General features: G+C 52.6%; 7 protein-coding genes across 7 annotated transcripts; 5 read left to right on the forward strand and 2 right to left on the reverse strand.

Annotated features, from left to right (window-relative positions):
- Positions 1 to 214: 214 nt before the first annotated feature.
- LAESUDRAFT_665625 (Pkinase-domain-containing protein) lies at positions 215 to 2,242 on the forward strand (the record flags this gene model as incomplete). Its single annotated transcript, XM_040905202.1, has 7 exons — positions 215 to 432; positions 486 to 658; positions 708 to 865; positions 913 to 1,154; positions 1,213 to 1,407; positions 1,461 to 1,589; positions 1,726 to 2,242. The coding sequence occupies 7 exons, from the start codon at positions 215 to 217 to the stop codon at positions 2,240 to 2,242; spliced, it is 1,632 nt and encodes a 543-aa protein (XP_040758387.1).
- Positions 2,243 to 4,007: 1,765 nt separating this feature from the next.
- On the forward strand, positions 4,008 to 6,557 carry LAESUDRAFT_732062 (cytochrome P450). Its single transcript, XM_040910160.1, has 6 exons — positions 4,008 to 4,341; positions 4,616 to 5,008; positions 5,063 to 5,495; positions 5,548 to 5,943; positions 5,999 to 6,098; positions 6,154 to 6,557. The coding sequence occupies exons 1-6, from the start codon at positions 4,107 to 4,109 to the stop codon at positions 6,223 to 6,225; spliced, it is 1,629 nt and encodes a 542-aa protein (XP_040758388.1). The 5' UTR covers positions 4,008 to 4,106; the 3' UTR covers positions 6,226 to 6,557.
- LAESUDRAFT_753088 (uncharacterized protein) lies at positions 6,490 to 7,312 on the reverse strand. Its single transcript, XM_040911757.1, has 5 exons — positions 7,021 to 7,312; positions 6,894 to 6,969; positions 6,747 to 6,841; positions 6,620 to 6,695; positions 6,490 to 6,566 (listed from the first exon to the last, which is right to left on the reverse strand). The coding sequence occupies exons 1-5, from the start codon at positions 7,122 to 7,124 to the stop codon at positions 6,504 to 6,506; spliced, it is 414 nt and encodes a 137-aa protein (XP_040758389.1). The 5' UTR covers positions 7,125 to 7,312; the 3' UTR covers positions 6,490 to 6,503.
- Positions 7,313 to 10,981: 3,669 nt separating this feature from the next.
- On the forward strand, positions 10,982 to 13,141 carry LAESUDRAFT_739529 (aspartate kinase; the record flags this gene model as incomplete). Its single annotated transcript, XM_040911013.1, has 7 exons — positions 10,982 to 11,166; positions 11,236 to 11,662; positions 11,723 to 11,818; positions 11,869 to 12,034; positions 12,109 to 12,338; positions 12,402 to 12,830; positions 12,890 to 13,141. 7 exons carry the CDS (start codon positions 10,982 to 10,984, stop codon positions 13,139 to 13,141), a joined length of 1,785 nt encoding a protein of 594 aa, XP_040758390.1.
- LAESUDRAFT_531548 (uncharacterized protein) lies at positions 12,843 to 14,162 on the reverse strand. The gene has a single exon (XM_040902838.1). It carries the CDS (start codon positions 14,048 to 14,050, stop codon positions 13,142 to 13,144), a length of 909 nt encoding a protein of 302 aa, XP_040758391.1. The 5' UTR covers positions 14,051 to 14,162; the 3' UTR covers positions 12,843 to 13,141.
- Positions 14,163 to 16,278: 2,116 nt separating this feature from the next.
- Positions 16,279 to 19,252, forward strand: LAESUDRAFT_665648 (G-alpha-domain-containing protein; the record flags this gene model as incomplete). The annotated part of the gene is made up of 12 exons (XM_040905204.1): positions 16,279 to 16,492; positions 16,566 to 16,586; positions 17,202 to 17,358; positions 17,482 to 17,916; positions 17,969 to 18,021; positions 18,078 to 18,203; positions 18,326 to 18,358; positions 18,500 to 18,570; positions 18,627 to 18,807; positions 18,976 to 19,058; positions 19,119 to 19,152; positions 19,203 to 19,252. 12 exons carry the CDS (start codon positions 16,279 to 16,281, stop codon positions 19,250 to 19,252), a joined length of 1,458 nt encoding a protein of 485 aa, XP_040758392.1.
- A 744-nt stretch (positions 19,253 to 19,996) lies between these two features.
- Positions 19,997 to 23,027, forward strand: LAESUDRAFT_732068 (MFS Git1p-related glycerophosphoinositol permease). The gene is made up of 19 exons (XM_040910161.1): positions 19,997 to 20,469; positions 20,520 to 20,548; positions 20,600 to 20,675; positions 20,731 to 20,915; positions 20,972 to 21,053; positions 21,109 to 21,140; positions 21,207 to 21,361; positions 21,415 to 21,437; positions 21,493 to 21,559; positions 21,612 to 21,627; positions 21,680 to 21,794; positions 21,847 to 21,896; positions 21,955 to 21,988; positions 22,041 to 22,101; positions 22,154 to 22,184; positions 22,235 to 22,269; positions 22,323 to 22,343; positions 22,400 to 22,495; positions 22,544 to 23,027. Exons 1-19 carry the CDS (start codon positions 20,301 to 20,303, stop codon positions 22,773 to 22,775), a joined length of 1,509 nt encoding a protein of 502 aa, XP_040758393.1. The 5' UTR covers positions 19,997 to 20,300; the 3' UTR covers positions 22,776 to 23,027.
- Positions 23,028 to 23,347: the final 320 nt, after the last annotated feature.

Consider the following 23,347-nt stretch of genomic DNA (forward strand, 5'->3'; position numbering starts at 1 on the left):
CACATTGACGTCTCCAAAGTCGCTCTCTCCGCGGACGCAACCGCCTCGATCCTCCACTGCTTTTACAACGCCGCTGCCACCCGTGTCGCCACCTCCTCCCCCACCCCCAGAGTCGCGGAAATATGAGCATTTACCGACCGCTCATCCGGCCGTGACGATCCACTTGCCTGCAAGGCGACCCCCATCGCCCCTCAATATTCACTCGCCGCCTTCTATGCCATTACCTGCTAAGACAGATGTTCTACCAAAAGAGACACCTGCAAAGGAACAGAGCATTTCGGGGCCTAAGCTGGCCGTGGCACAGAAATTGAAGCGAAAAGTTGTCGTTAGAACGCGGGAGGAAGAGGCGAAGGTGTATGGGCGAACATTCGTTGGATGCGGAAGACAGGAGGATTACAACGTTCTGACGAAGTTGGGCGAAGGAACGTTTGGGTGAGTCTCAGATATCATTTTCACGCAAGAGGTAGGTGTGACAATGCTCGCAGAGAGGTTCACAAAGCTGTACATCGTACGAAGGGGAATGCAGTCGCTCTCAAGCGGATTCTGATGCACAACGAAAAGGAGGGCATGCCTGTCACAGCACTGCGCGAAATCAAGATCCTTAAGGCGTTGCACCATCCCTGCATTGTCGACATTCTGGACATGTTCGTGGTAAAAAGTACGTATAAAAGCGCGAAGATTTGTGCTCCACCTCATCTGTCGTGCAGGTCAGGACAAACACACACCACTCTCCGTGTATATGGTCTTCCCGTACATGGACCATGACCTTGCTGGCCTCCTCGAGAACGAGCGTGTGAAGTTGTCACCAAGCCAAATCAAGCTATACATGAAGCAACTTCTGGAGGGCACAGCGTACATGCATCGAGTATGTCCATCTCTAAGCAGTCGCGCTTTCGTACTCATCATTTGCAGAATCACATACTTCATCGAGACATGAAAGCAGCGAATCTGCTCATTTCTAACGAAGGCACGCTCAAAATTGCAGACTTCGGTCTCGCTCGTGCGTTCGATCCGAGCATTGTGCAGCACAAGGAGGACTTCCGCGGCAAGGAACGGAAATACACGAATTGTGTGGTGACTCGGTGGTACCGTCCCCCGGAGTTGCTGCTTGGTGCGCGACAGTACGGCGGTGAAGTCGACATGTGGGGCATCGGGTAGGTTATCTTGTTGCACGTCGACTGGCGAGCTAAAGAGACTGACCTGATCCCATAGCTGCGTGTTGGGCGAGATGTTCTGGCGTAAACCGATTCTACCTGGTGCCTCAGATTTGGACCAGCTGGACAAGATCTGGAGGTTATGTGGTACGCCGACACAGTACACCTGGCCAGGCTACGACGCCTTGCCTGGCTGCGAAGGCGTCAAGAAATTTGCCCCGTACCCTCGACAGCTCAGGAATCTCTATGAAGCGTCAGTATCGAGTCCTTGCCGCCCATGACGTCTCATCTCACGGCTTCGTACAGGATCGGCCCTGAGACGGTCGATTTGCTCGACAAGCTCCTAACATGCAACCCACGAGAGCGAATCACTGCTGAGCAGGCCCTCGACCATGACTACTTCTGGACGGACCCTCTGCCTGCGGATCCTAAAACGTGGGCACCCGCTCTGAGCCTCCTCTGTCATATTGTCACTCATCTTGTTTGTTTCCTATACCGCTCCCGCTGGATCTGCATCATCATGCTGTCAACGATTCACTCCATCCTGGTGCGTACTTCCCGATCTGTTCAGTCTGCCAAGGTACGAGGCCTCCCATGAGTTCGACAAGCGTGGTCGTCGTCAGCAAGCTCCTGTGGGTCCTGTTCTTGGTCAGCACATGAATGAAATGCCGAGGCAGTTGCCTCCGCCCGCACACATGCAACGGCACCGTGCGCCACCTCCCAGAGAGGCTTTCCGTAGCGGTCCTCCCCCTCATTTTTATGGTGGAGCACACAACCAAGGTCCGCCTCAGCCCGCCTACCCCTCCTATCCTCCCGCGCAAGGCTACGCGCATCCGCCACAACGATACCCTCCTGGTCCTGGGCCTATGCCGCCTGCAAGCACCCTAATGCCTATCACGCTCAGGCCTGGACAGCCACCCCCGCAGATCGCTCCATGGCAGCCGCCTCCCCCTCGGCCAGTCCATCTGCCTCCCCGCCCGCAGGCGCCTATGCCAATGGGGCGAGGCACCGGCCCTCATCGTGACCACAACCAACCACACTATGATGGCCAGGGCGGGTACAATGAGGGCGCGCTGAACTATGGCTGAATTTATCTCCATCGCATTTGCTTTCCTCTCTGGTTGTCCTTGTTGCTTACAATCATCGTCATTGCATCGCATACCTACTTTACTCGTCCTCGCAAGCTATCGTTGGTGTCTCTGTCGGACGTTGTGTAATGATATATCTCTATTCGTGCTGCACTAGATGGAATGCATTGTAAGCACGTGTTATACTCTCTCGCACCATGGCGTGAAGCCTAATTATCTGAATTATCTGGAATGATCATGACCTGGCTGTTGCGTACGAGGAGCGGCACACAGTAACCCAGACAGAAGAGATGAATTAGTATTAATCTAGCACCTGCGTCGCGTACCCAAATGAGAATCTGACATCGTACATACCCAGTAGAACTCCGTTCTTATGCTTCAGCGATGCATGTAGAAAGGTTGATTGCGTTACACGCGGAACGACGATTAAATGTTTTGGCCTGATTGTGGACGCCCAACAAGGGAGCAATGGTGACATTGCCCTGTTCATCATGCTGAGAGCGATAGCCGTGAATGGCGGAGCGTGTATACTAGGTAGGAAGGGAGTGCTGTTCGAGATAATACTAGCGAAGCAGCTGATCACCTGCATCGTGACGAAGCATGAATGCATGAAGGTTCAGTCCGACAGCTTCGCACCTTTCGTCCGTGACGCCCTTCTCGCCATCCATCAGATGCCCCGGTACGCATTCCTACGGACGATGCTTCCGAACCATGGGCGACCGCCCGGACTTTTGTCGAGGATTCTGCGACTCTGGTACCCATGCATGTGGCCAGGGCGCAGTGACTTCATATTATTCGTAATTGTCCGATGGGTGATTCAATGATGAGATGAGAGGTCGTCAGAGGCGAATGTTGCTCCATGGCCAATGCGACGCGTAGGCGGATGGAATCGCTGTAGCAGCTTGGCGACAAGAGTTGAGCACCGCTACCGCGACACATCTAGGTCGAAGTGTTGCAGATTGAAGTAAGATCTTGCCCATAACCTGCTACAAAGTGTTCAGGTATAGTTGCACTGCGAGCATTGACACAGTTAGTAGATATGCTTCAAGGGTATTATCCTAGATGCTGTATACGCCGAGAGCAGTTCTCAACCTCCAAGCAGGTGCGTCACAGGAAGGACTATGCCGAAAAAGACGTCTGCTAGCCGAGATTATCATCTATGTTTGGCAAGACGCTCTGGCAAGAAGCAGCACCAGCGATGAAGAGATTGAACGAAGTTCCCTTCGCATCAGAACTGTCAGCATGTGTCCCAAAGCGCGTTCGAATGAAGACACAACTTGAGCAGTATCGTCGCGGTGGAAGCTCCTAACTCCAATACTAAGCTATGACTATTAGACAGCGGGTCAAGCAACAAGCACGGGCTCCGTGTAACAAATCAGGAGTATCCAGTAATCCCCCAAGAGCTGTAAGTAGTAATGTCCTCATGAGAACATGATCTCCATCAGCACTCACTACTTATGGAGAAAACCACGCACCGGATTGGAAACCGATAGGAATGAGGCACGCTTGCTGCTCAGGAGTGGTAGCCTTTCAGACTATGAGCAAACGCAGTCGGAGCGCACGCAAGATCCGAGCAAGGAGATATGTTCAAAACAAGCCTATAATTTGATACCGACGTGCGATGGGTGATCAGAGGGATGTGGTCATGCGAGCATTGCATGAGAAGGCTGCTCACCTGATTGTACGCATTTAGTCGTCCATCATGCCTTCTCTGGCGCGGCGCCATTTACGAATCATGAGCGTTCCGCCCTTCTCGAGTGAACCGTCTCCGCAGAACCCGGGGCCGCCCTTCTCAGGCTATGCTCTTCAACCAGTTATAAACCGGGAGTTCAGCTCAGCCAGGCCCACTACCTCCTTGACCGACATGACAACGATATTGTCTTACTTTCAAACGCTGGTCAGCGTTCAGTACGCTGCTTGGTTGCTGCTGGCTCCTGTGCTCGTTCTCCTCGTTCATTTCGTCCCTTACCTGCGTGATCCGCATCGCATCCGTTCCTATCCGGGCCCATTCCTCGCGAAGCTCTCCGATGCATGGCTAGGCTGGGTGGCTGCGAAGGGACACCGTTCCGAGGTCGTTCACAAACTTCATCAGAAACATGGTGAGTAGAATCAGTTTGCTTCATGTTCCTGCTTCAGTGGAAAGAAAGTTGGGGAAAGGATAGCTCGGAGAGGTACTGCTGCAAACGAAATTACTCCATCTGGCAGGCTTAGTCAGCTGGTTGTCTCCTGGTATCCCGGCGTAGTGCGATGCACACCGGTCAACAGCAGAATATTGAACGCTCTACATCAGGACCTTTCCCTTCGGGTTTTATGGATATTCGCATTTCAATCTTCGTAGATCACGATTCACTCACAACAATCACAATTATACAGGCAAATTTGTCCGCATTGCACCCGACCATGTGTCCATCAGCGATCCTGAGGCCATTCAGGAAGTTTACGCCCACGGCAATAGCACGACAAAGTCCAACTTCTACGATGCGTTCGTGTCCATTCAGCGCGGTCTGTTTAACACGCGCTCGCGCCCAGAGCATGCTCGTAAACGCAAGATAGTCTCGCACATCTTCTCCCAGAAGAACGTGCTCGACTTCGAGCCATATGTTCGCATGCACATCGCTGCACTAATGAAGCAGTGGGACCGCCTCTGCGATCTCAGTGCGAAGGGACTCTCTGGCGAAGAAGGTGAGGGCGGATGGAAAGGCCGTGACGGCAGACTCTGGCTTGACTGCCTCCCGTGGTACAACTACTTGGCTTTCGACATTATCGGTATGGTCTCTATTTTCCTGCAGGCTGAACAATTATTAAGTCGTTCTTTATTAGGTGACCTGGCATTCGGTGCGCCCTTTGGCATGCTCCAAGCCTGCGCGGACGCTGCACCCGTGGCCGTATCTCAAAAGGACGCAATGGCCTCGTACGGTGAGAGCGGGTCGCCAGAAATCACCTATTTCCCTGCCGTCCAAGTTCTCAATGACCGCGGCGAGTACTCTGCATCGATAGGCGTCCTGCCTCATTACTGGCGTCCCTTGGCCGTGCGGTTCATACCCTGGTATCGGAATGGCAACAAGGCCGTGAAGCGCCTTGCGGGAATCGCTATCGCTGCGGTGGCGAAGAGACTGACCACTCCTACTGACCGTGTGGACCTGCTCGGTAAGCTTCAAGAGGGCAAGGACGATGAAGGTAACCCGATGGGAAGGGAGGAGCTCACTGCGGAAGCTCTCACCCAGCTGATCGCTGGCTCGGACACGACATCCAAGTAAGCCTGCTTCGTGATGTGCCATAGGCTCCGGCTGATTGCATTGGCTAAGCTCCTCTTGTGCAATTACATACTTCCTCGCAGCCAACCCGATGGTGCAGCAGAAGCTCCAGCGCGAGCTCGACGCAGCCCTCGGCAACGACGACGACCCAGTGGCAACCTACGAGCAGGTCAAGCGTCTCCCCTACCTGGACGCCGTCATCAACGAGGCACTGCGCGTGCATTCGACCTCTGGGATCGGCCTCCCCCGCGTGGTACCCGAAGGCGGCATCACTGTCTGTGGGCAGTTCTTCCCCGAGGGCACCGTCTTGTCTGTACCGACGTATACAGTCCATAGGGACAAAGAGGTGTGGGGAGAGGATGTGGAGGTATTCAGGCCTGAGAGATGGGAAGAGTGCGACAAGAATGAGATGCAGAAGGCGTTCAACCCGTTCTCCTTTGGGCCGCGGTAGGTGTATCTCGGGCGTGCGTGACGACTTGGGGCTCAGATTTTGTTTACACAGGACATGTGTCGGCCGTAACCTGGCAAGCCTGGAGCTGCTCGTCATTATCTCCTCCATCCTGCGCCGATACCACTTCGTGCTGCAGGAACCTGAAAAGAAGGTGTGTGCCAATTAATCTATCCGCACTGATCTCTGATGCATGTGCTGCGATGCAGTTCGAGACACGGGAAGGTTTCCTCCGCAAGCCAGTGCAATGTAAAGTCGGCATCAGGCGGAGGACGGTGTGATCAGAATTACATTATTCGGCCGCGTCCTCGAACCTCGTCGACTATGTCGCTTGCGTATAGATTAACGATGCCCCTGCTCTATTCATGCGTTCTCGGCGCAGTTTCTCACCAGACAACGTCTCTCGGAGGACAGTCAGTTGCACCGGCCTTTAATGGCGGTTATGTCGACGTATACGAAAGTACTGGTCTCATCGACGGCAATAGCTTTCATTATCGGTTATCATCAAATATACGTCTAGACCATTCCAACGTGGCCGGTCAACAGTCAGGCCAGACGCCTATGCGCTGGCGGGGGGCTTGCATCCGAAGCCAGTGGCAGAGGCCCAGCAGGTGTAGCCAGCCTACAAGCAGTATGTCAGCGAGTGATTCACGCGAACGAGAGAGAGCCACATACATCGCAAGACGATCCTGCTACACTGGGATCCACCTCGCCGTCGTTGCAGTAGACGATCTCGATGCCGTAGCAGTCGCTGCGGTCACGATCAGTAGGTGTTCGACGAAAAGGCAAGCTAGAAACATACTATCCGGTGTAGGAGGCCGGGCACTTCGTCTGGCGGCGCTGCATGGGGGCCGTGCAACCAAAGTCGGTTGTGGATGCCCAGCAAGTGTCGCCGGCCTACAAGATAGCGTTAATGAACGGTGGACACGAACGAGAGCGGGTAGCATACATTGCAAGAGGATCCGGCAACGCTGGTGTCGATCTCGCCATCTTTGCAATAGATGATCTCGGAGCCGTAGCAGTCACTGAATATTTGATGAGCAAATAGTGAACATAGAAACAAAATGGACACATACTATCCGGTGTAGGAGGCGGGGCACATCGTCACGCTGCGCTCGATGGTCAGAGCCTTAGCCGCACCGACGAGGAACGGAAGGGCGAAGAGGACAGCGAAACGCATGTTGGTGAAGAATAGGATTTGAAGACGGGGACGGGCTACTGCAATGGAGACAAGGGCGAAGTGCTCTGGTGGACAGGTATGGCGGACGTCCACCTTTTATACCATGAGCTGACAAGTCTCGCTTAAACCCACACTGAGAAGCAGAGGTAATGTATTGCTTGTTTCAGGTCGTTGTCAAGAGTCAAAGCGAGCGTAGGTATTTCACGATGCCATTTGTAGTACTTCGGGCTTCTTGAGACGTGCTGCATGCATTGTGTGAAGGTCTGTCCGCGTAATTGAACCGAAGAGAACAACACGTCTGTCCACGATACAACAGTTACTTGCGGCTCATGTCTGCTAGCCACACTGCTAATAACCCTGTCGTGCATAACAGTCAGTGAGCGAACTTTGTCTAGAGAAAGCGGTGCGTCATATACCATTGAAACCTGTCGGGAGAGGGATTCGCCCTCGCAGAAGCAGCAGTGCCGTCGGTGTGATATTGAGACGATCGGCCGGCAACCAAGATGAAACATGAACGTTACAACCGAAAATTCGGATGAGGGAATGCGGAAGGTTACGATTGTGGCACAATGGTGGACATGTGACCTCGAGGCTCGCGTTTCCTGACATCGAATGGTAATGTACACGGATCACATGAAGAACCGGCAAAGTTAGCAGTGGTAAGCTCTTTTCTTGACAAACCCGCGACGGATCACGACATGACCCGGAGTCCAATCCCCTAATTCATCGAGAGCGACGGCAACCTCTTCACATCTGTCGGCTATGTTGCAGTCAAATGCGGAAACAAGTGTACTCATGCATGCAGCCAAAGAGGGAATCGGTAAATGACTTACAGGCTCAGCCGCGTAGCGTGGCAAGTCAGGTGACCGCGTTGCGAAAGAACGCGTCCGAGACGCGTTGCCGCTGTGGCGCTACTCAGTCCGTCAGCGATGAGAGGCCTAAGGAACATCGCTCACGTCGAGAAATTCGGGCACGGGCGGTGGAACGCATTGCAGTTTTTCTTCCTTGGAAACCGTAAACGAAAGTCCTGCTATATTTTGTTGCAGTGCCGCGACCGAGCGAGAGCAGGCAGTCGGAGGCATTGAACTATCGAGCATAGCTAGCCTCAGGAACAACGTACGGCAGATAGCGACGGACCCACGGCTTACACGAGGGTGCCTTCCGGTGGCCGATGGTGAACCAGCTCTGCGGTATACATAAAGTCAGCCACACGGGCGCTTGATGCGACCACCTCCTTGTCTCTTACCGCCTCTATTTCTCCGCTACCCAGGTTATGCTCAGCATCAACAACAACTGCTCTGTTACTCTGCATATAATTGATATTTTTGAACCCTTGGCACGGCGACAGCTCACGCGACTCGCTACATGCGGCATTGTCACCTGGCTCTCGGACGAGTGGCGTCGATGACCTTGGGTCCAACTACCATTATCGCGAGAATCCAACGGCTCTCTAGTCATCTATATGCAAAATTCTAAGTAGCCGCTCGGTAGGAGGAGTCTCGGACACGCATTCCACCGGTACAGTGTTGTTCATCCGCCGTCACTGTCGTCCAAAGGGTGGCTATACGCGGTGTCATTGCTGACGGGTTTCCCAACAGACGATGGATTGGTCAATCAATAGTAGCTTATATGTCCATAACGCGCATCAAGAACCCGACAACCCGACGACTCCTTGCACAGCCTGTGTCATGGATGGCCACAGCATGTTCAAGCTCCGAGTCGGCCTCGAGGTACGCCGCTTTCTATTGGACAACTCCGTCAGCCGGTAGGTATTCATCATATTGGGACGCAGCGGTTGGCGTATTGCAATCTAGCCTCGTATGAAACAGATAACTATTGACGTTAACCATAGCATACGATATACCGCCACCAAGTGCGATGCCGTCACGATGCGATAAAGCCTTTTTCAAGGGCGTGCGAATATCAAGTCGTCTCGAGGATACCGACGACACGAAATTAATGGGATCCGATGCAATCACTTAATAAATGGCGATGATAATCGAGAACATACCTAGCAATGGATTTGAACTTCGTGCGCAAAACGGATTCAAAACATAATTGAACACCAACGTTGAAGGAAATTGAGTGGAGCACAAATTTCAAAAGGACCAACCGATGGAAGAAGGATTCAAATGAACATATGGGGCTGAAGCAGCTGGATGACAATATCGATGGGCCATACAGTCTTCAAAATATGGTTGATGAAACGCCACACCAGAGCAATTCGCTCGATGAAACGATGAGGCAATGATTATCGAGCGATCAACAGAGCAACCAGGAATGCCTTTCAAGACGAGTGTTAGAACCAAAATACCTGGCCATTCGAGGAAAGAAGAGGACACAAAGAAAACAAAAGACCATCTTGATGGTGCTCATGAATAAATGCTCGCCACAATCCAGCATTCCCGGCGGATTACGTAGAGATGAGCCGACGAAGACACCCGTGCACGAAGGAACCATTCACAAATGTTTTGGCATATCCCTGTCACGCCGTCACCTGAGAGCGCGATGGTCCGATGCAAGAGCTACCACTGCCTCACAACATTGACGCCCCTGCCTTTGACGTGATCACGCTCGAGGTGTTGTCGCGAAGAAGATATTGTTCGGATTGACGACCTGCGCGATCGTCAGTAGAGTTTGGCGGGGCGTCCTGTTACGGTGTCGTGCATGTGAAGTCGAATAGCAACCTGCGACATGTGCATGAAGTGTCAGACGGAAAGTCGACTGGTCTGCAAAGTGCTCAGGGCATTCAAGGAGTCTGCATTTTGGGATGTCTTCCGCGAACAGCTTCAACCTCGAGCCGAGGAGCGATGTCGAAGCACTTATTCGAATGCCAGCTGGGTCACGCATCGTGAGTCAGGCCACAAGCAGAGGATACCGATTTGGACACGTATGGGCAATATATTGAGTTATACAATCGACTGATTCAGTATTTCGTTCGATTCATACCACCGACACCAGCCATTCCATGCGGTGAGACATAAAGCTAGCTGTGGTTAAATTATGGAGTGTTGCACCAGATCAAGAGGGCAAACCGGTATCCAAGCCTGCTGCGAGGTGAAAGCACTCCTTGTACGCTCGAACGTGCCTTGACGGGCCGTACAGAAGGACAATTGCATACCTCCACGAAGGCTGACCATGAGCCTAGCTTTCAAGATTCCAGTTCAGCAGTAAGGACTGATGTGTTTCATGTATGACTCACCGGCTCAAGCGGTCTTGCTCTATTCCACGGTACATAATATATCATCACTGACAAGATGTTATGAGGAGAGAGACGTTACATTGCAGTTACTATATTGAGAGGGATTGTAGCACTTCGTCTGTGCTGCAGTGCATACCAGTAGCCCGAATCCGAGCCTACGCATGCCCTGTTTTTGTGATGCCCTTCACTGATGGTACCTTAGTGCCGGGGCTGGTGAGCTAACAATACTGCAAACTGATGGAAAATTATTACGTTCAGGGACATTGCAAGATCATGCAATTGCGACGTGCGGCGGCCGTAGCGGCAACGAGTCGAACCGGTGGCATATTAAGCGCCCTAAATTATATTGTGGCCGCATTTCCATTTAGGGAGCTACTGGCGAGTCATCGCTTGGACTGGACTCGCAACAATGTACTCTCGCAGCTACTTCTTCTACCAGTCTTTCAATCTTCCATCGGTACTTTAAAGCGCCGTAGAACCTATCAAGAATTCAATTAGACAGAATAATCGTTAGATCTACGAAAAATTCGATCAAATTTCCGACCTGCTGGATCGTAGAGCTGTCCATACATTTACGTGAGTGACGCATACCAAAGACTTCCAAGGCTTCATAAAGCTGAAGTTATTCTTAACAAATGTTTTAGCGATCTACACAATGTCCGGCTCATCTACACCATCACCATCCTCCTCTATTTCCTCCATCTCCTCCAGCACTTCGCCTCGCACGCCTGCCAATCTGCACCAAAATAACATAGATCCCGCTGCCAAATGGCTCGTCCAAAAGTTCGGAGGCACAAGCGTGGGCAAATTTGCCACCAAGATCGCCGAGGACATCGTCTCGTTCGTACATCGCTTACGTGCATATTAACTGCACCTACATGATCGCCGTTTCCTCATCGTGTGATACAGTGAATATTTAGACCAGCATAAGGTGGCAATCGTCTGCTCTGCACGCTCTGGCTCAACAAAAACCCTCGGAACTACCAACCTTCTCCTACGTGCTGCTAAAGAGGCCTTGCAGCACACTCACAGCCCATCTGGCACCCCAGGAAACGTGACACCCGCACTCCACACATCACAGCAATCTCCCGTAGACAGTCCGCGGCCTCCGAGCGGGTCATCGCCTCGCACGGAGCCCTTCTCTCCTGGAGGCCTGATGAGCATGTCAACCATGAGCCTTCCTCCTCCCGCGTTCAATTCGACCGTCGACATTATTCGTTCGGAACACATCAATGCGGCGCGATCGTCGGTCCGCGATCCGGACCTATTGAAGGAGTTAGAGGCGGAAATTGAGCGCGATTGTGATGGGTTGCGCTCCTTCCTGGTTGCGACGCAGGTAAATCGTTTGTATCCGTTCGGTCGTAATGTAACATCTGATTCTGTGTCGTGCTTTCAGGTCATCGACGAAATCTCTCCTCGCTCAAGAGACAGCATAATTGGTTACGGTGAGCGACTGGCATGCAAGGTCATGGCGGCCACTTTGCGGGACAGGGTAAGTGAATGCTTGACCCTTTGACTTGTCAGTTGCCAATAAAGATGCAGGGTATCGATGCCGAATTTGTTAGCCTCGAAAACGTCGTTCCACTGTCTGAAGATGGTGAAACATATTCAGACACTGAAACGCTCGGTCAAGACTTCTATGACCGCGTCGCGGAAGCTGTTAGCGAGCGCATCAAGCACTGTGGGCCTCGCGTGCCCGTCGTCACTGGTGCGTCCGCTGCTCGCTGAATCATTAACCTCGAAGCTAAAGTTATTCTCCAGGATTTTTTGGTCCGGTGCCAGGCTCTCTGCTACGGCAGGTCGGGCGCGGGTACACGGATCTGCTCGCTGCTCTGCTTGCTGCAGGATTGAATGCATCGGAGCTGCAAATATGGAAGGAAGTAGACGGAATCTTCACAGCAGACCCGCGGAAAGTGCCCACGGCACGGCTCATACCCATCATCTCACCGGAAGAAGCGGCAGAGCTTACCTACTATGGCAGCGAGGTCGTGCACCCGTTCACCATGGAGCAGGTGCGTGGTGGACTGTTCAGCTCCGGCACTAGGACCATGTTGACGTGTTCCCATGCTACGTAGGTAATTCGCAAAAAAATACCCATCCGGATCAAAAATGTCGAGAATCCACAAGGCGGTGGGACCGTCATCCACCCGGACCCTGATATCGATGCTATCCCATACCCCGACGATGATGCCGGCATCATCATTCCTACTACAAACACGTTTATTCCTATCTCGGAGCTTGCACGTGTTTCTTCGGAGTCGCCAGAGCGCAAGCTTCCTACGGCGGTTACCATCAAGGAGCACATTGTCGTGCTGAACGTGAACTCGAACAGGAAGAGTGTCTCGCACGGCTTCCTTGCTGGGGTCTTCGGCACACTCGATCGCTATGGCGTCGTGGTGGATCTGATCAGTACCAGCGAGGTTTATGTCAGCATGGCCATCGAGGATCACCTGGACAAAAAGGTCCTGGACCGAGTCGTGCGCGAGCTGAGGAAGAGCGGCACGGTTCGTAGTAAATTATTATATACCTGAAACTGTCAGGATAGCTGACGCCTGGTGCACAGGTCACAGTGAGCCGGGACATGGCGATTCTCTCGCTAGTGGGTAAGAAAATGCGGAACATGGTGGGGATAGCAGGCCGCATGTTCACCACGCTGGGCCACGGTAACATCAATATCGAGATGATCAGTCAGGGCGCGAACGAGATCAACATCTCGTGCGTTATCGACGCGCGGGATGCTGTCAAGGCTCTCAATCTGATTCACCAGAGCTGTTTACAAATAACGCCGGAGGGGGCTAGGGGACGAGGTGGGTGATTACATTCTCATCAGCGTAATGGCGTGTTTGTGGTGGTTGCTGATGGTGGTCGACACGTCCAGTAGGTCCGTGGCTATTCTGAAGTGACACTGGTCCTCGAGGAGGTTGTGCTGCATGGCTATGAAATGTATTCCCATCGGGAGGCGTTCAACCCGCCGCAAAATAGATGGAAATCTGATTGTATCTGATAGATTTTCGAAATATTTGAGACTGTGTGACATGATGAAGCCGGGCGGACGTCTGCTGATTGTCTGTGCGTCGTTCTCACAATGCAGTAAGATATGTTGAGACTGCGCGTGAATACATCGTGAGTCCAATTCTCCTGGTATGCGTGTCACAACATCATGGTACAAGAGACAAAACGGTTTTGAATTTTCCTTTTGTGATGTTTTGCCGCTGGATCGAAGGACTGGACTACTCGAGCAGGATGTCACTTGATGAGTGCCTTCCTCCTTAGAAGCTTGAAGCTTAAAGACAAGTGCTGGGAAAAGAAAATCAAGAAATCTCCTGCATTTCCACAAATGCACCGCACCGCATTCTCCAACGATCTCACAATGGGGATTTTGGTTTCTCTTCCCTGACTCAACAGGGATGGTCCTGCCATCGGTGGACTGGGCACCTCGTGTTGCCTGCTGATTGGGGACCTGGACCCCAGCGCAACTTTGTGGACCTGCATACTGCATACAGTAAATTGCTCTGACTACACCAGCCGTCTGAGTCAGCGACCCCTCAAATAACCCCGACTGCAAGTTCTCCGCTCGTAGAGGAGCACCTTGGTTCGCGGACCCCATAGGTCCTCGCAGCATCACCGGCTCGAATGCCAGGCGTTCATGACTCATCGGCCACGTGCAGTCAAGTTGCCCTTCCAGCATGGAGTGGACAGATACTTCCTCGAAGCACGGACGCATGTGCCTGGTGACCTCTGTCTGCCGGCGACCAAGAAGCGCGAAACTAACCGGCCGCCGAGCTCCACGGTGATTAAGTTCGGCCCAGGACGCCCAGGCACGCAGTGCACACCCTCGCCGTATGAGGGAGCACGTATCTACGCGCTGGGAGCACAATGTTTCGCAAGATCCGGTGTCTTCGCATGCGGAACCATCCGCGATAGGGTGTGCGGCCGAGGAAGAGGGGAATGGCTAGTGGGCACGGCGAGGAGGCGAGACGATCGTTGAGGTCAGACAGTGCCGCCAGTGCGGGGATGTGCCCCAGCGGAAAGAGCGCAAGGTACCGAGTGAGAGAATCGCGAAGGTCCAACGGCTTTGATCCGGTCGCAAAGCAGCCCCGCTGGAAGTCAACTGCGGAGCGTACATGGGAATCCGTGCCTCGTCAGTTCCGGGCCATTGGGGTTCTGTTCGCATTGACTTGGTACGTGCCTTGGATCTTCACACTGTCTGCATGACACATATGTAGATTGACAAGTACGATGACCTCGGTCGATTCGTCGGTAAAATTTTCAGTAAAGCATACGAGCAACGCCCGTAGGTTCTCCGCCATGCAAGACCAAGGTGTCATGACAAGTATACCATTACCATACCAAGAAGCCATGCAACGAAGTTCAATTTTCACCGCCGAGTCGAACATTTCATTGTGGGTGAGATGAAGGAAAGCCTATCATGGATGTCTATCGCGCAGACCGAATGGGCATATTAAGTTGCGCGTCAGTAAAGAATACTAATGCAGCGCTCATTTCCGAGGCGCCAGGAACAGAGCAGTCCAATATGTTAATCCATGCAGACACCCTCGCCTCCTCGTGGTGATATCTTGGTGAGATGAGACACAGAAACTCGGCAAGGGCCCGCCCTGCATGTGAAAATGCAGCATTCGTGCTCACTCATGCTCTCTCGAACCGTCCACCGGTGGTTTCCGCACCCCAAAAAGCAATACCAACCTGAGCAGAACGCATATCAGAACGCGCTTCTTCATTGTGTCAGACCGAAAGACATACATCATACCGCAGACATGAGGCAGCGCAGCTTGAGCTTCCGCACCCTCGGTGACCCCGCTGGCCGTTTGGTGCCAATAGTTGCCGGCGTGAGTTTCCGGTATGCGTGGTGACGGGTGTGTGAATGCCAGCCATTGAACAACACCGCATCTTTAGGATAAAGCACAGCAGGAGATATAACCTAGTACAACAACGCGCCCACCCGCAGGACAGACGAAAGCCGAGGACAAGCCGTTGTCCTGCACTGTCACGAAGGGAAAGCGCGGCCTCCACGCTTATAGTTTAGCGCCACAATGGTCAGGAGGAACCAGAAAGATACTGGCTGCTGCGTATCGGTGCCTAGCGAGGAGTGATAATCGCGGAAAATTGAATCCGAGTTCAGGACCACGGAGAGCGCGTCGAAAAGGCAATCGGGCCAGGCACAGCGGCATGTGGGCGAGAATAGGCAGATTCAGGGGGCCAGAATGTAGAGAAGCATTGCCTCAAGGACCAAGGCACGCAGATCCGCGCGGAGAACGGAGCAGACACGGTCCCCATTTGTTCTTGAAGTTTAATATTGCCATTAAAAAGAACTTTATGCACTAAATCAGGTTTAAACGTTTTCCACTGGGTGAAAAAGGCCCAAGTCCTGTCGTGGTGAAGCTGTTTCTTCCATATGAGGGACAGGATATTCCTTTATGGCAATTTGATGAGGGGATAACTTTTGCCTTTTTGTTTTTGGTTTTTCCAGGGCAAAACATAGTTTTTCTCAGGGTTTCTCGATTGTTCTCCGGTGGAAAAATGTTGCCATGCCGCGCGTGAGCACAGAGATGTTGAGGCGGCGTAAGAGGATCGCGTGATGGGGCTGTGTTTGCAAGGATAGGTGGGAGATAATAGCTGTGGGAGAAGAGGAGCGTAGCTGCCAGTGTTATCGCGCCATGTGGAGGCGTGGTGAGCAAAAGGCTCTGCTGAGAGTGATGGGATCAGAGGGTGCATTGGCCGGCGAGCGGCGAAGCGGGAGCAAGTGATGGTGTGTCGCAGGAGCCGATCTAGACGCCCGCAGGCATATGCAGATCTATGCAGATGGACATGACTTTGATCACCCAACTTTCGCTCTCCGCCTATTCTCAGTCACTCACCTCCCTCTTTATATCGCCTGTCTCCGCCCATCATTATCCCTTTTCTCCCAGCTTGACCTGACATCCGACGACCACCATGCCCGGTCGAGAACCGCCCGACCATGATCCCCTGGACGCCGTACTCCGTCCCCCGATCGACGAGACGCCGGAAGAGAAGGCATTTCGTCTCGCACAGGAGGAGGACGCTCGGCGCGTGAGTCAGGCCATCGACGAGAGTATCCGACTCGAGAAACAGCAGCGGAAGAAGATGAAGGTCGTCCGCCTGCTGCTGCTCGGCCAGAGCGAGTCTGGTACGTATTTCCTCTTTCCCGCCATTTGTACGCAGATCTCAGTAAGAACTGGACGCTTTCCCGATGCGTGCAGGCAAGTCAACTACGCTGAGACGTGAGTATTCTGTTTTTTTTTTCTTTTGGTTGCTGGTACTGCTCCGGGAGGACTGTGAGGGCTGTGGACAAGGTGTCTCGGAGATCAGTCTCACCACAAAGGTCTGATGTAAGCCCACTCTTCAGACGGCGCTCTTCGGCATGTCACGATGCCGTCCCGCCGCCACTGGCCGTAAGGGACGGGAATGTCCAAGTATGGCAGCTGTCACTGGGCGGACATGTTCGAAGTTAATTCGGCGCGCTGCACTGACGCGCTGAACGCACAGGCTGCTACCAGACCTCCCAGTGAGTCTCCCGTGAGGTGAGTCTGTAGCCGTTAAGCGAGACACATTACTCGAAGTCTTGTAGGATCCACCAGATATGAGCCAAAACGTTGTCACGGTTGCACGCGGGAATATGCTGTTATCGTCGCAGATTATAGCAAATCAGAGCATCCTGCATGTTCTGCATGTTACCCGGGTTATACACCGATTTCTGGGTTGCAGATACGCAGTGCGCGTCCAGTGCTCGTCGTTGATGAGAGTCATGGGGTGCACAGCCCTCTACGTTCCCCGAGCAGTATTGCTACGTGTCAGGAGCCAGAGTCAGTCCTCAATGTGCTGATGTGATCACCCAGAATTCCAGCGACTATACACGCCATCGGCGTTTCGAGAAGAGCGCATCCTCTGGCACTCAATCATCCAGTTAAACCTCATCCGTTCCATCCAAATCATCATGGACACGCTCGCCGACGTCAGGCCACATGAACTGCCCTCCTCCCCTCCATCCCCAACGTTACATCCCATCAACTCCTTCTCCCCCTCGTCGAACTTCTACACCGGTCCTTCCTCTCCTTCGCGCAATCAACCTTTCACTCACTCACCCCACTCGCGCAGCGCATCGCACACGCTATACAGTGACTCGGACGCTGAAACTGACTCTAATTCTGCCGACGCGCCCGTGCTACCCACACACCTGTCTGCGATCCTTGCGCGGCTCGCACATCTGAAGCATGTCGAGGCGCTGCTCATTGCGCGACTCGTGCCTCCGTCCGAGGAGGCGCCGTACCTCCCGCAGCATGGAATAGGGCAAGGCCATGTGCGCATTAACTCGACGCGTGAGGTGTTCGTGCGCCCGGGGAAGCATGCGCTGAGGCAGGGAGGGTGGGAGTCTAATGTAAGCGCAGGCGGTGTGGGCCCGCCCATGGTGGGGCAGGCGTCACAAGAGACGGCGAGCGAGGTACAGGCAGCGCTATTCCAGTGTCATGAGGACCTGATTGCGCTGTGGCATGACCCAACGGTCAGAACGATTTTAAGATTGAGGAAGATTAGACTAGAAGAGGGCCCGGGATTGTGAGCCACACCTATTCAGACGATATAATGTTTGCTAACCAAATTATGCCAGCTTCCTCGATGAGCTCGATCGTATCACATCCATGAAGTACACTCCTTCGGATGGTATGTCTGCCGAGCCGGTGAAATCATTGCGTCGCTCATCGCTCGTTTGAATCTAGACGATGTCCTGAAAGCTCGTCTAAAAACCGTTGGCGTCTCGGAGTACCGCTTCGAGATGGAGGCCGGAACCGAGCAAGGCACACAATGGCGTATTATCGACGTCGGCGGATCGAGGAGCCAAGTGCGTTCCCCTCTTCTCGCCGCGAGTCATAGCTGACCACTGCATTGCTCAGCGTCGTGAGTATACTGGGTCTCGTGCTTGTGCATGTGGGCGTGCGCTGACTCACCCGGGCTGACGCCCGCGCAGAGACGTGGGTGCCTTTCTTTGATGACGGTGCGTGTTTTGATTTCGCGTGTAGGGAGAAGTGCTGACAGTCGTTGGGTGACGTTCGTGTGCTTCTTGTCATTACAAAGTGAATGGTATGTTGACTTCGTGCGGGTTCTGCGCTTCGCGTCCCTGAACGTCCGTATTTTGATGTAGCGATCATTTTCCTCGCACCTATTTCCGGCTTCGATCAAACGCTCGCGGAAGATAAGAGCGTCAATCGACTGGTATGGATTAATTCTCTTCATCCTATACACAGCGTATTTAAGTTTGCCCTTTACAGGAAGACAGCGTCCTCCTCTGGAAGGCGGTCTGCGCAAACAAACTGCTCGCGCGGGTTGACCTCGTGCTATTTCTGAATAAATGCGATATCCTTGCCGCGAAGCTCGCCTCGGGTATCCGGCTGGCGAAATATGTCCGCAGCTTCGGCGAGCGACCGAACGATTCGGAAACAGCAGAGAAATGTGAGTTTCGTCTGCCTTCGTCGTTGTTGTGGAAGCATCTTCTGCGTTCCTGTGGAATTGGTTTCTGCTCTTTGCGAGGCTTCACTTCAGACTGGCCATCGTTGTCCTTGCGGATCTAGTCATTGAGTTGGGCGACGTTACTCACGGTCTCGTCGTCGTGACCCGCAGACTTCCGGAGTAAGTTCAACGCGATACATAGAGAGTATTCGCCTATTCCGCGAAAATTCTATGGATTCTGCACATCAGTTACGGTAGGTGCCTGCCGCGTTCTTCGAAGCACATGCTAGTGCTTAAAGAATATGTTGCGATAGGACACAACTACAACGGGCGGTATCATTGCAAGCGGTACGTCTGAAGCTTCCGATATAAATTGAAATCTGATGCACCGATCTCAGTGCGAGACATGGTCGTGCGCGAACATCTACGCGCGTCAAAGCTGCTATGAAAGTTCTATCCATAGGATCGTGAAGCTTCTTCCACATGTTGGGCTTCCTACCCTCTGGCTTGTACCTTGAACGGACGTTTCGACCTGCGAAGACTACGAAGGCAGGACGACTCCTTATATCTTGCTGAGAGAAGCCCAGTTAGGGCAGATTGTCAGAATCACACCATGTTTCCAACCATCTCGCAGGCAAATGAAGGCAGTACACGCTTGCATGACAAGAGCGAGTGGACGATTCAAGAAGCGGAACGAATCCTTATCAGCCGCACTATTATCCGGCTTCGCGCTTTTCTACATCATGACCCTCCTGACGTGCATTCCGATGCCCTCACGACCAGCCACATCCATCTATGAGACACCTGTATGCTCCGACATCTATATCCGCCTGCACTATGCCCCACATCACATCCATACCCTCCTGGCCTTCCACCTCGCTCTCATGAACTCTAGCGTCAATTTAGACACCAACATCTACGTGCTGCATTTGTCCTGGACTCGATTTGCTGATGTCCATGTTGTATATAGCGTTATATTCATTCATATCGAGTCTTGCACAGTTGCTCTGTTGCTGAGATGTCCTCGATGCGACTCGATAGCGGATTATCCGGCACCGATCAATATATGATGGAAGCGTTGTAGGCCTCTCGAGCCTCATCAATAGGCGAACGTGCGTTGATAACGAAAACTGTCCATTTCGAATACTGCCCTGATTTCGTCCTCGCCGACGATACTGACAATCCACGTTCGCGCGTCCCCCGCCGCGCTCACATTTCGAGCATCATGTAAAGAGTCGGCGACATTTATTTGGCGGCGGACGCGTCTGCACATGCCAGCTAACGCTGAATAGGCGCTGACAGGCACATTGGCAAGAACAACGCACGTGTGTGCTTCCCTTGATGGCCCTCATCAGCACGCGAGCCCAACTTCCTGCGTTGAGGCCGGTGCCTGAGGCCGTCCCGCGAGGTGGATAGGGGTGGACTCAGCGGCAGCAGAACGCTCAAATAGCGGGAGGATTGCCCGTAAGTGCCTTTCCAGCACTTCCTGGACCACCATGTCTTCGTTGCTCGAAAAAGTCGCAAGTTCAGATTCGGAAGTGCAGGTCAAGGCTGTGGACAAGGATAAGGATCCTCATGCGGAACCTCGGGCGGTCAGCAGGAAGGCCGCGCTCAGCGCGTATATGACAATCGCGGCAGCAGCCTTCGGTTTGATCTCAGATGGCTGTGAGTATGAGACGATTCACTAGGATCTACGCTTATTTATGGTTCTTCAGACCAAAACAACTTGATGACTATGACTAATGTTGGTTCAACGGAGGTATATCACTGCATCACGTTACTGATATCTTCATAGGTCATTTTCAAGAAGATTCATGCAAAAGAATACACCTCGACCGTGTCCACGCGTGTTTCGAATGCATTGCTCGTTGGTACGGAGATTCTGGACTATATGCGTTGATCTCTGCTGACTACGCCTCTCATCAGGCGAGGTGATTGGACAAATCGTCGTAGGACTGATCTGCGACAGGATAGGCCGGAAAGCCGCCCTTGTCGTGACGACTCTCCTCATTGTCATCGGTGCCATCCTGGCTACTGCAGCGCATGGTGCCCATGGTAGTGTCACAGGTTTGTTTTGGTTCTTGACCATCGCCCGAGGGATCACCGGAGTGGTAAGCCCACGATTGATATAATGTATACATATATCTAAGTCTAATTTTTTGTGTAGGGCGTCGGCGGCGAATATCCTGCATCATCAACGAGCGCAAGCGAGGCTGCGAACGAGAAGATGGTCGCTAATCGAGGACCAGGTCAGTCCCATTGAGTTAATCTGTGGACACTCGGCGTTGACCTTCCGACATACAGTGTTCATCATGGTCACGAACTTCGTTCTCTGTGTGATTATCATTTCCCATTTCATCTTATCTCGCAGTCTGACCCGTATGGGCTGACATGAATATTAGTTTGGTGGTCCTTTATCAGTGTCGATCTTCCTGATTGTATTATCTGCCGCCGGCGAAAACCACCTCAACACTGTCTGGCGTGTCTGCTTCGGGATCGGCATCATCCTCCCTCTGTCCGTCTTCTACTTCCGGATGCGCATGTTCAGTCCGAAGCTGTGCGTGTTCTCTGTCCGAGCGTGCCGTCGCTCACGTGGACTTTACCCACTAGATACCATGACTCTGCGATCAAACGTAGGCATCCATCTCTCGTGGCGAGAGCGAGTGTTTTAACCACGCATACAATCAGGCAAAGTGCCCTATTGGTTGGCCATCAAGCGGTACTGGCGATCACTCATCGGTACTTGTGGCGCATGGTGGGCATGAGTCGATATATGCGCGTGATTCTTGCATTGATGATATCTTCAGGTTTTTGTATGACTTCGTGAGCGACATGTGAATAATCTGGAGGGTATTCTCGAACAACGATGTCTTAGGTTACATTCCCGAATGGAGTTTTCTCCGGCACTATCATCTCTAGTGTGATCAAGGATGGTAGCGTCAAGTCAACGGCAGAGTGGCAGCTTCTGCTCGGTGCTATCGCGCTTCCAGGTAAGTTCCGTTTGGTCAAAGTCACAGATTGTTACTGACAGAGGCGACGCAGGGGTCTTTGTCGGTGCCGCACTTTGCAACCCGCTTGGCCGGCGTAACACGGTAATACCTACGCATTCATGTTAGAAGCTATCCTTATCACGAGTATTTTTTTTGTCAGATGATGGTCGGTTTCAGCGGATACCTCGTCTTTGGTATGCATTCGCCGTCTTCAAATGGAACACTTCCTGAAATGCGAATTTGCAGGTCTTATCATTGGCTGTGCATACGATAAAATCACCAAGATCGTGCCGCTCTTCGTCATCTTGTGAGCATCGGCCAATGTTTCATCCGCGTTCATAGTGTAAATTATGGTTTAGCTATGGTCTGATGCAATCTACGGGTAATCTTGTAAGTGACACATCCGAACGCAGTCTTCAAAGATGCTGATCAACATGCAGGGACCAGGAAACATGCTAGGCCTCGTCAGTGCAGAGTAGGAACAACATATCTTCCTTTGCATATGTACGCTAATGCTTAGCTCTGTAGGTCATATCCAACCGCCATTAGGTGATTACGGAGAGAAAATTCTACAACATGGATAAATCATTGACATCAGCATTCAGGGGAACCTGCTACGGTCTTTCAGCCGCTATCGGCAAAACAGGAGCCGCAATCGGCACCCAGGCGTTCACGCCAATCGAAAACAACCTCGGCAAACAGTGAGAGCCTCGCATCACACTTTCCTGATAATGTCTCATTATCTACAGATGGACGTTCATCATCGCAGCGATCTGTGGCGTCGTGGGCGTGCTCGTGACGTACTTTTTCGTGCCCGACAAGACGGGCATCGACCTCGCAGATGAGGACGTGAAGTGGCTCGAGTACCTCCAGGCGAACGGTTGGGAGGGCGATGTGGGCGACGATGACGCCGCCGATGAGGCTGCGCTCGTGGGCGACGTCTATGACGACCATAAAAGCGCGAACGATGAAAAGGCGTAGTGTGGACCACCGACGTGCTCGCTTCGTGTTTGCGGTGGTTATGACATTGACGACATTTGGCGTTGACGGCCTCTACAACGCCTGTGCATGGTGATCTTATATATCGTTGCTGAGGTCCCGATGTTCAATACCACAGTTTTCAGTACTAGCCGTAACACTACAGCAATTCGAAGATGTGCTCAATATACAATAGATCCAAAGTAACAACCCGCGTATAGTGTACATACGGATATGCTCGACAATCGCGCGGCAGAATCGAAAGGGAGCACGATCATTGAACATTGAGCGCTTGAAATGGCCTATGGTACCCGTACCGCACACAGTGCCATCAACAGATACGCACACTTCTGTCGACAGTACCGTAATGCGACTCGAATGCTACTTCACGCATTCAGCCTATCGGCGTATGAGGTAGTTTTGGGCAGTCTGATAGCAGGAAGGGGCATTACAAAAAGGGTATTCAGCTGCATAGGCTACAGTCATGCTGGACGTACGCTGTCCAGCAACCACAGAACCGTCCGTAGAATAATTACGCGACCATGCAGACACGCTCCTACACGTACATCTAATTT

Source organism: Laetiporus sulphureus, assembly GCF_001632365.1.
Source record: "Laetiporus sulphureus 93-53 unplaced genomic scaffold LAESUscaffold_76, whole genome shotgun sequence".
In the NCBI taxonomy this organism is placed as follows: Eukaryota; Fungi; Basidiomycota; class Agaricomycetes; order Polyporales; family Laetiporaceae; genus Laetiporus; species Laetiporus sulphureus.

Coding starts and splice junctions, on each gene's coding strand:
- LAESUDRAFT_732062 (XM_040910160.1), top strand. CDS start 4,107: ATGACAACGATATTGTCTTACTTTCAAACGCTGGTCAGCGTTCAGTAC. Junction 4,342..4,615: donor CAAACTTCATCAGAAACATG/GTGAGTAGAATC, acceptor ACAATTATACAG/GCAAATTTGTCCGCATTGCA. Junction 5,009..5,062: donor CTTGGCTTTCGACATTATCG/GTATGGTCTCTA, acceptor GTTCTTTATTAG/GTGACCTGGCATTCGGTGCG.
- LAESUDRAFT_753088 (XM_040911757.1), bottom strand. CDS start 7,124: ATGCGTTTCGCTGTCCTCTTCGCCCTTCCGTTCCTCGTCGGTGCGGCT. Junction 6,970..7,020: donor CCCGCCTCCTACACCGGATA/GTATGTGTCCAT, acceptor TCAAATATTCAG/TGACTGCTACGGCTCCGAGA. Junction 6,696..6,746: donor CCGGCCTCCTACACCGGATA/GTATGTTTCTAG, acceptor TCGTGACCGCAG/CGACTGCTACGGCATCGAGA.
- LAESUDRAFT_732068 (XM_040910161.1), top strand. CDS start 20,301: ATGTCTTCGTTGCTCGAAAAAGTCGCAAGTTCAGATTCGGAAGTGCAG. Junction 22,270..22,322: donor CTAGGCCTCGTCAGTGCAGA/GTAGGAACAACA, acceptor TTAGCTCTGTAG/GTCATATCCAACCGCCATTA. Junction 22,496..22,543: donor GAAAACAACCTCGGCAAACA/GTGAGAGCCTCG, acceptor CATTATCTACAG/ATGGACGTTCATCATCGCAG.
- LAESUDRAFT_531548 (XM_040902838.1), bottom strand. CDS start 14,050: ATGCGTCCGTGCTTCGAGGAAGTATCTGTCCACTCCATGCTGGAAGGG.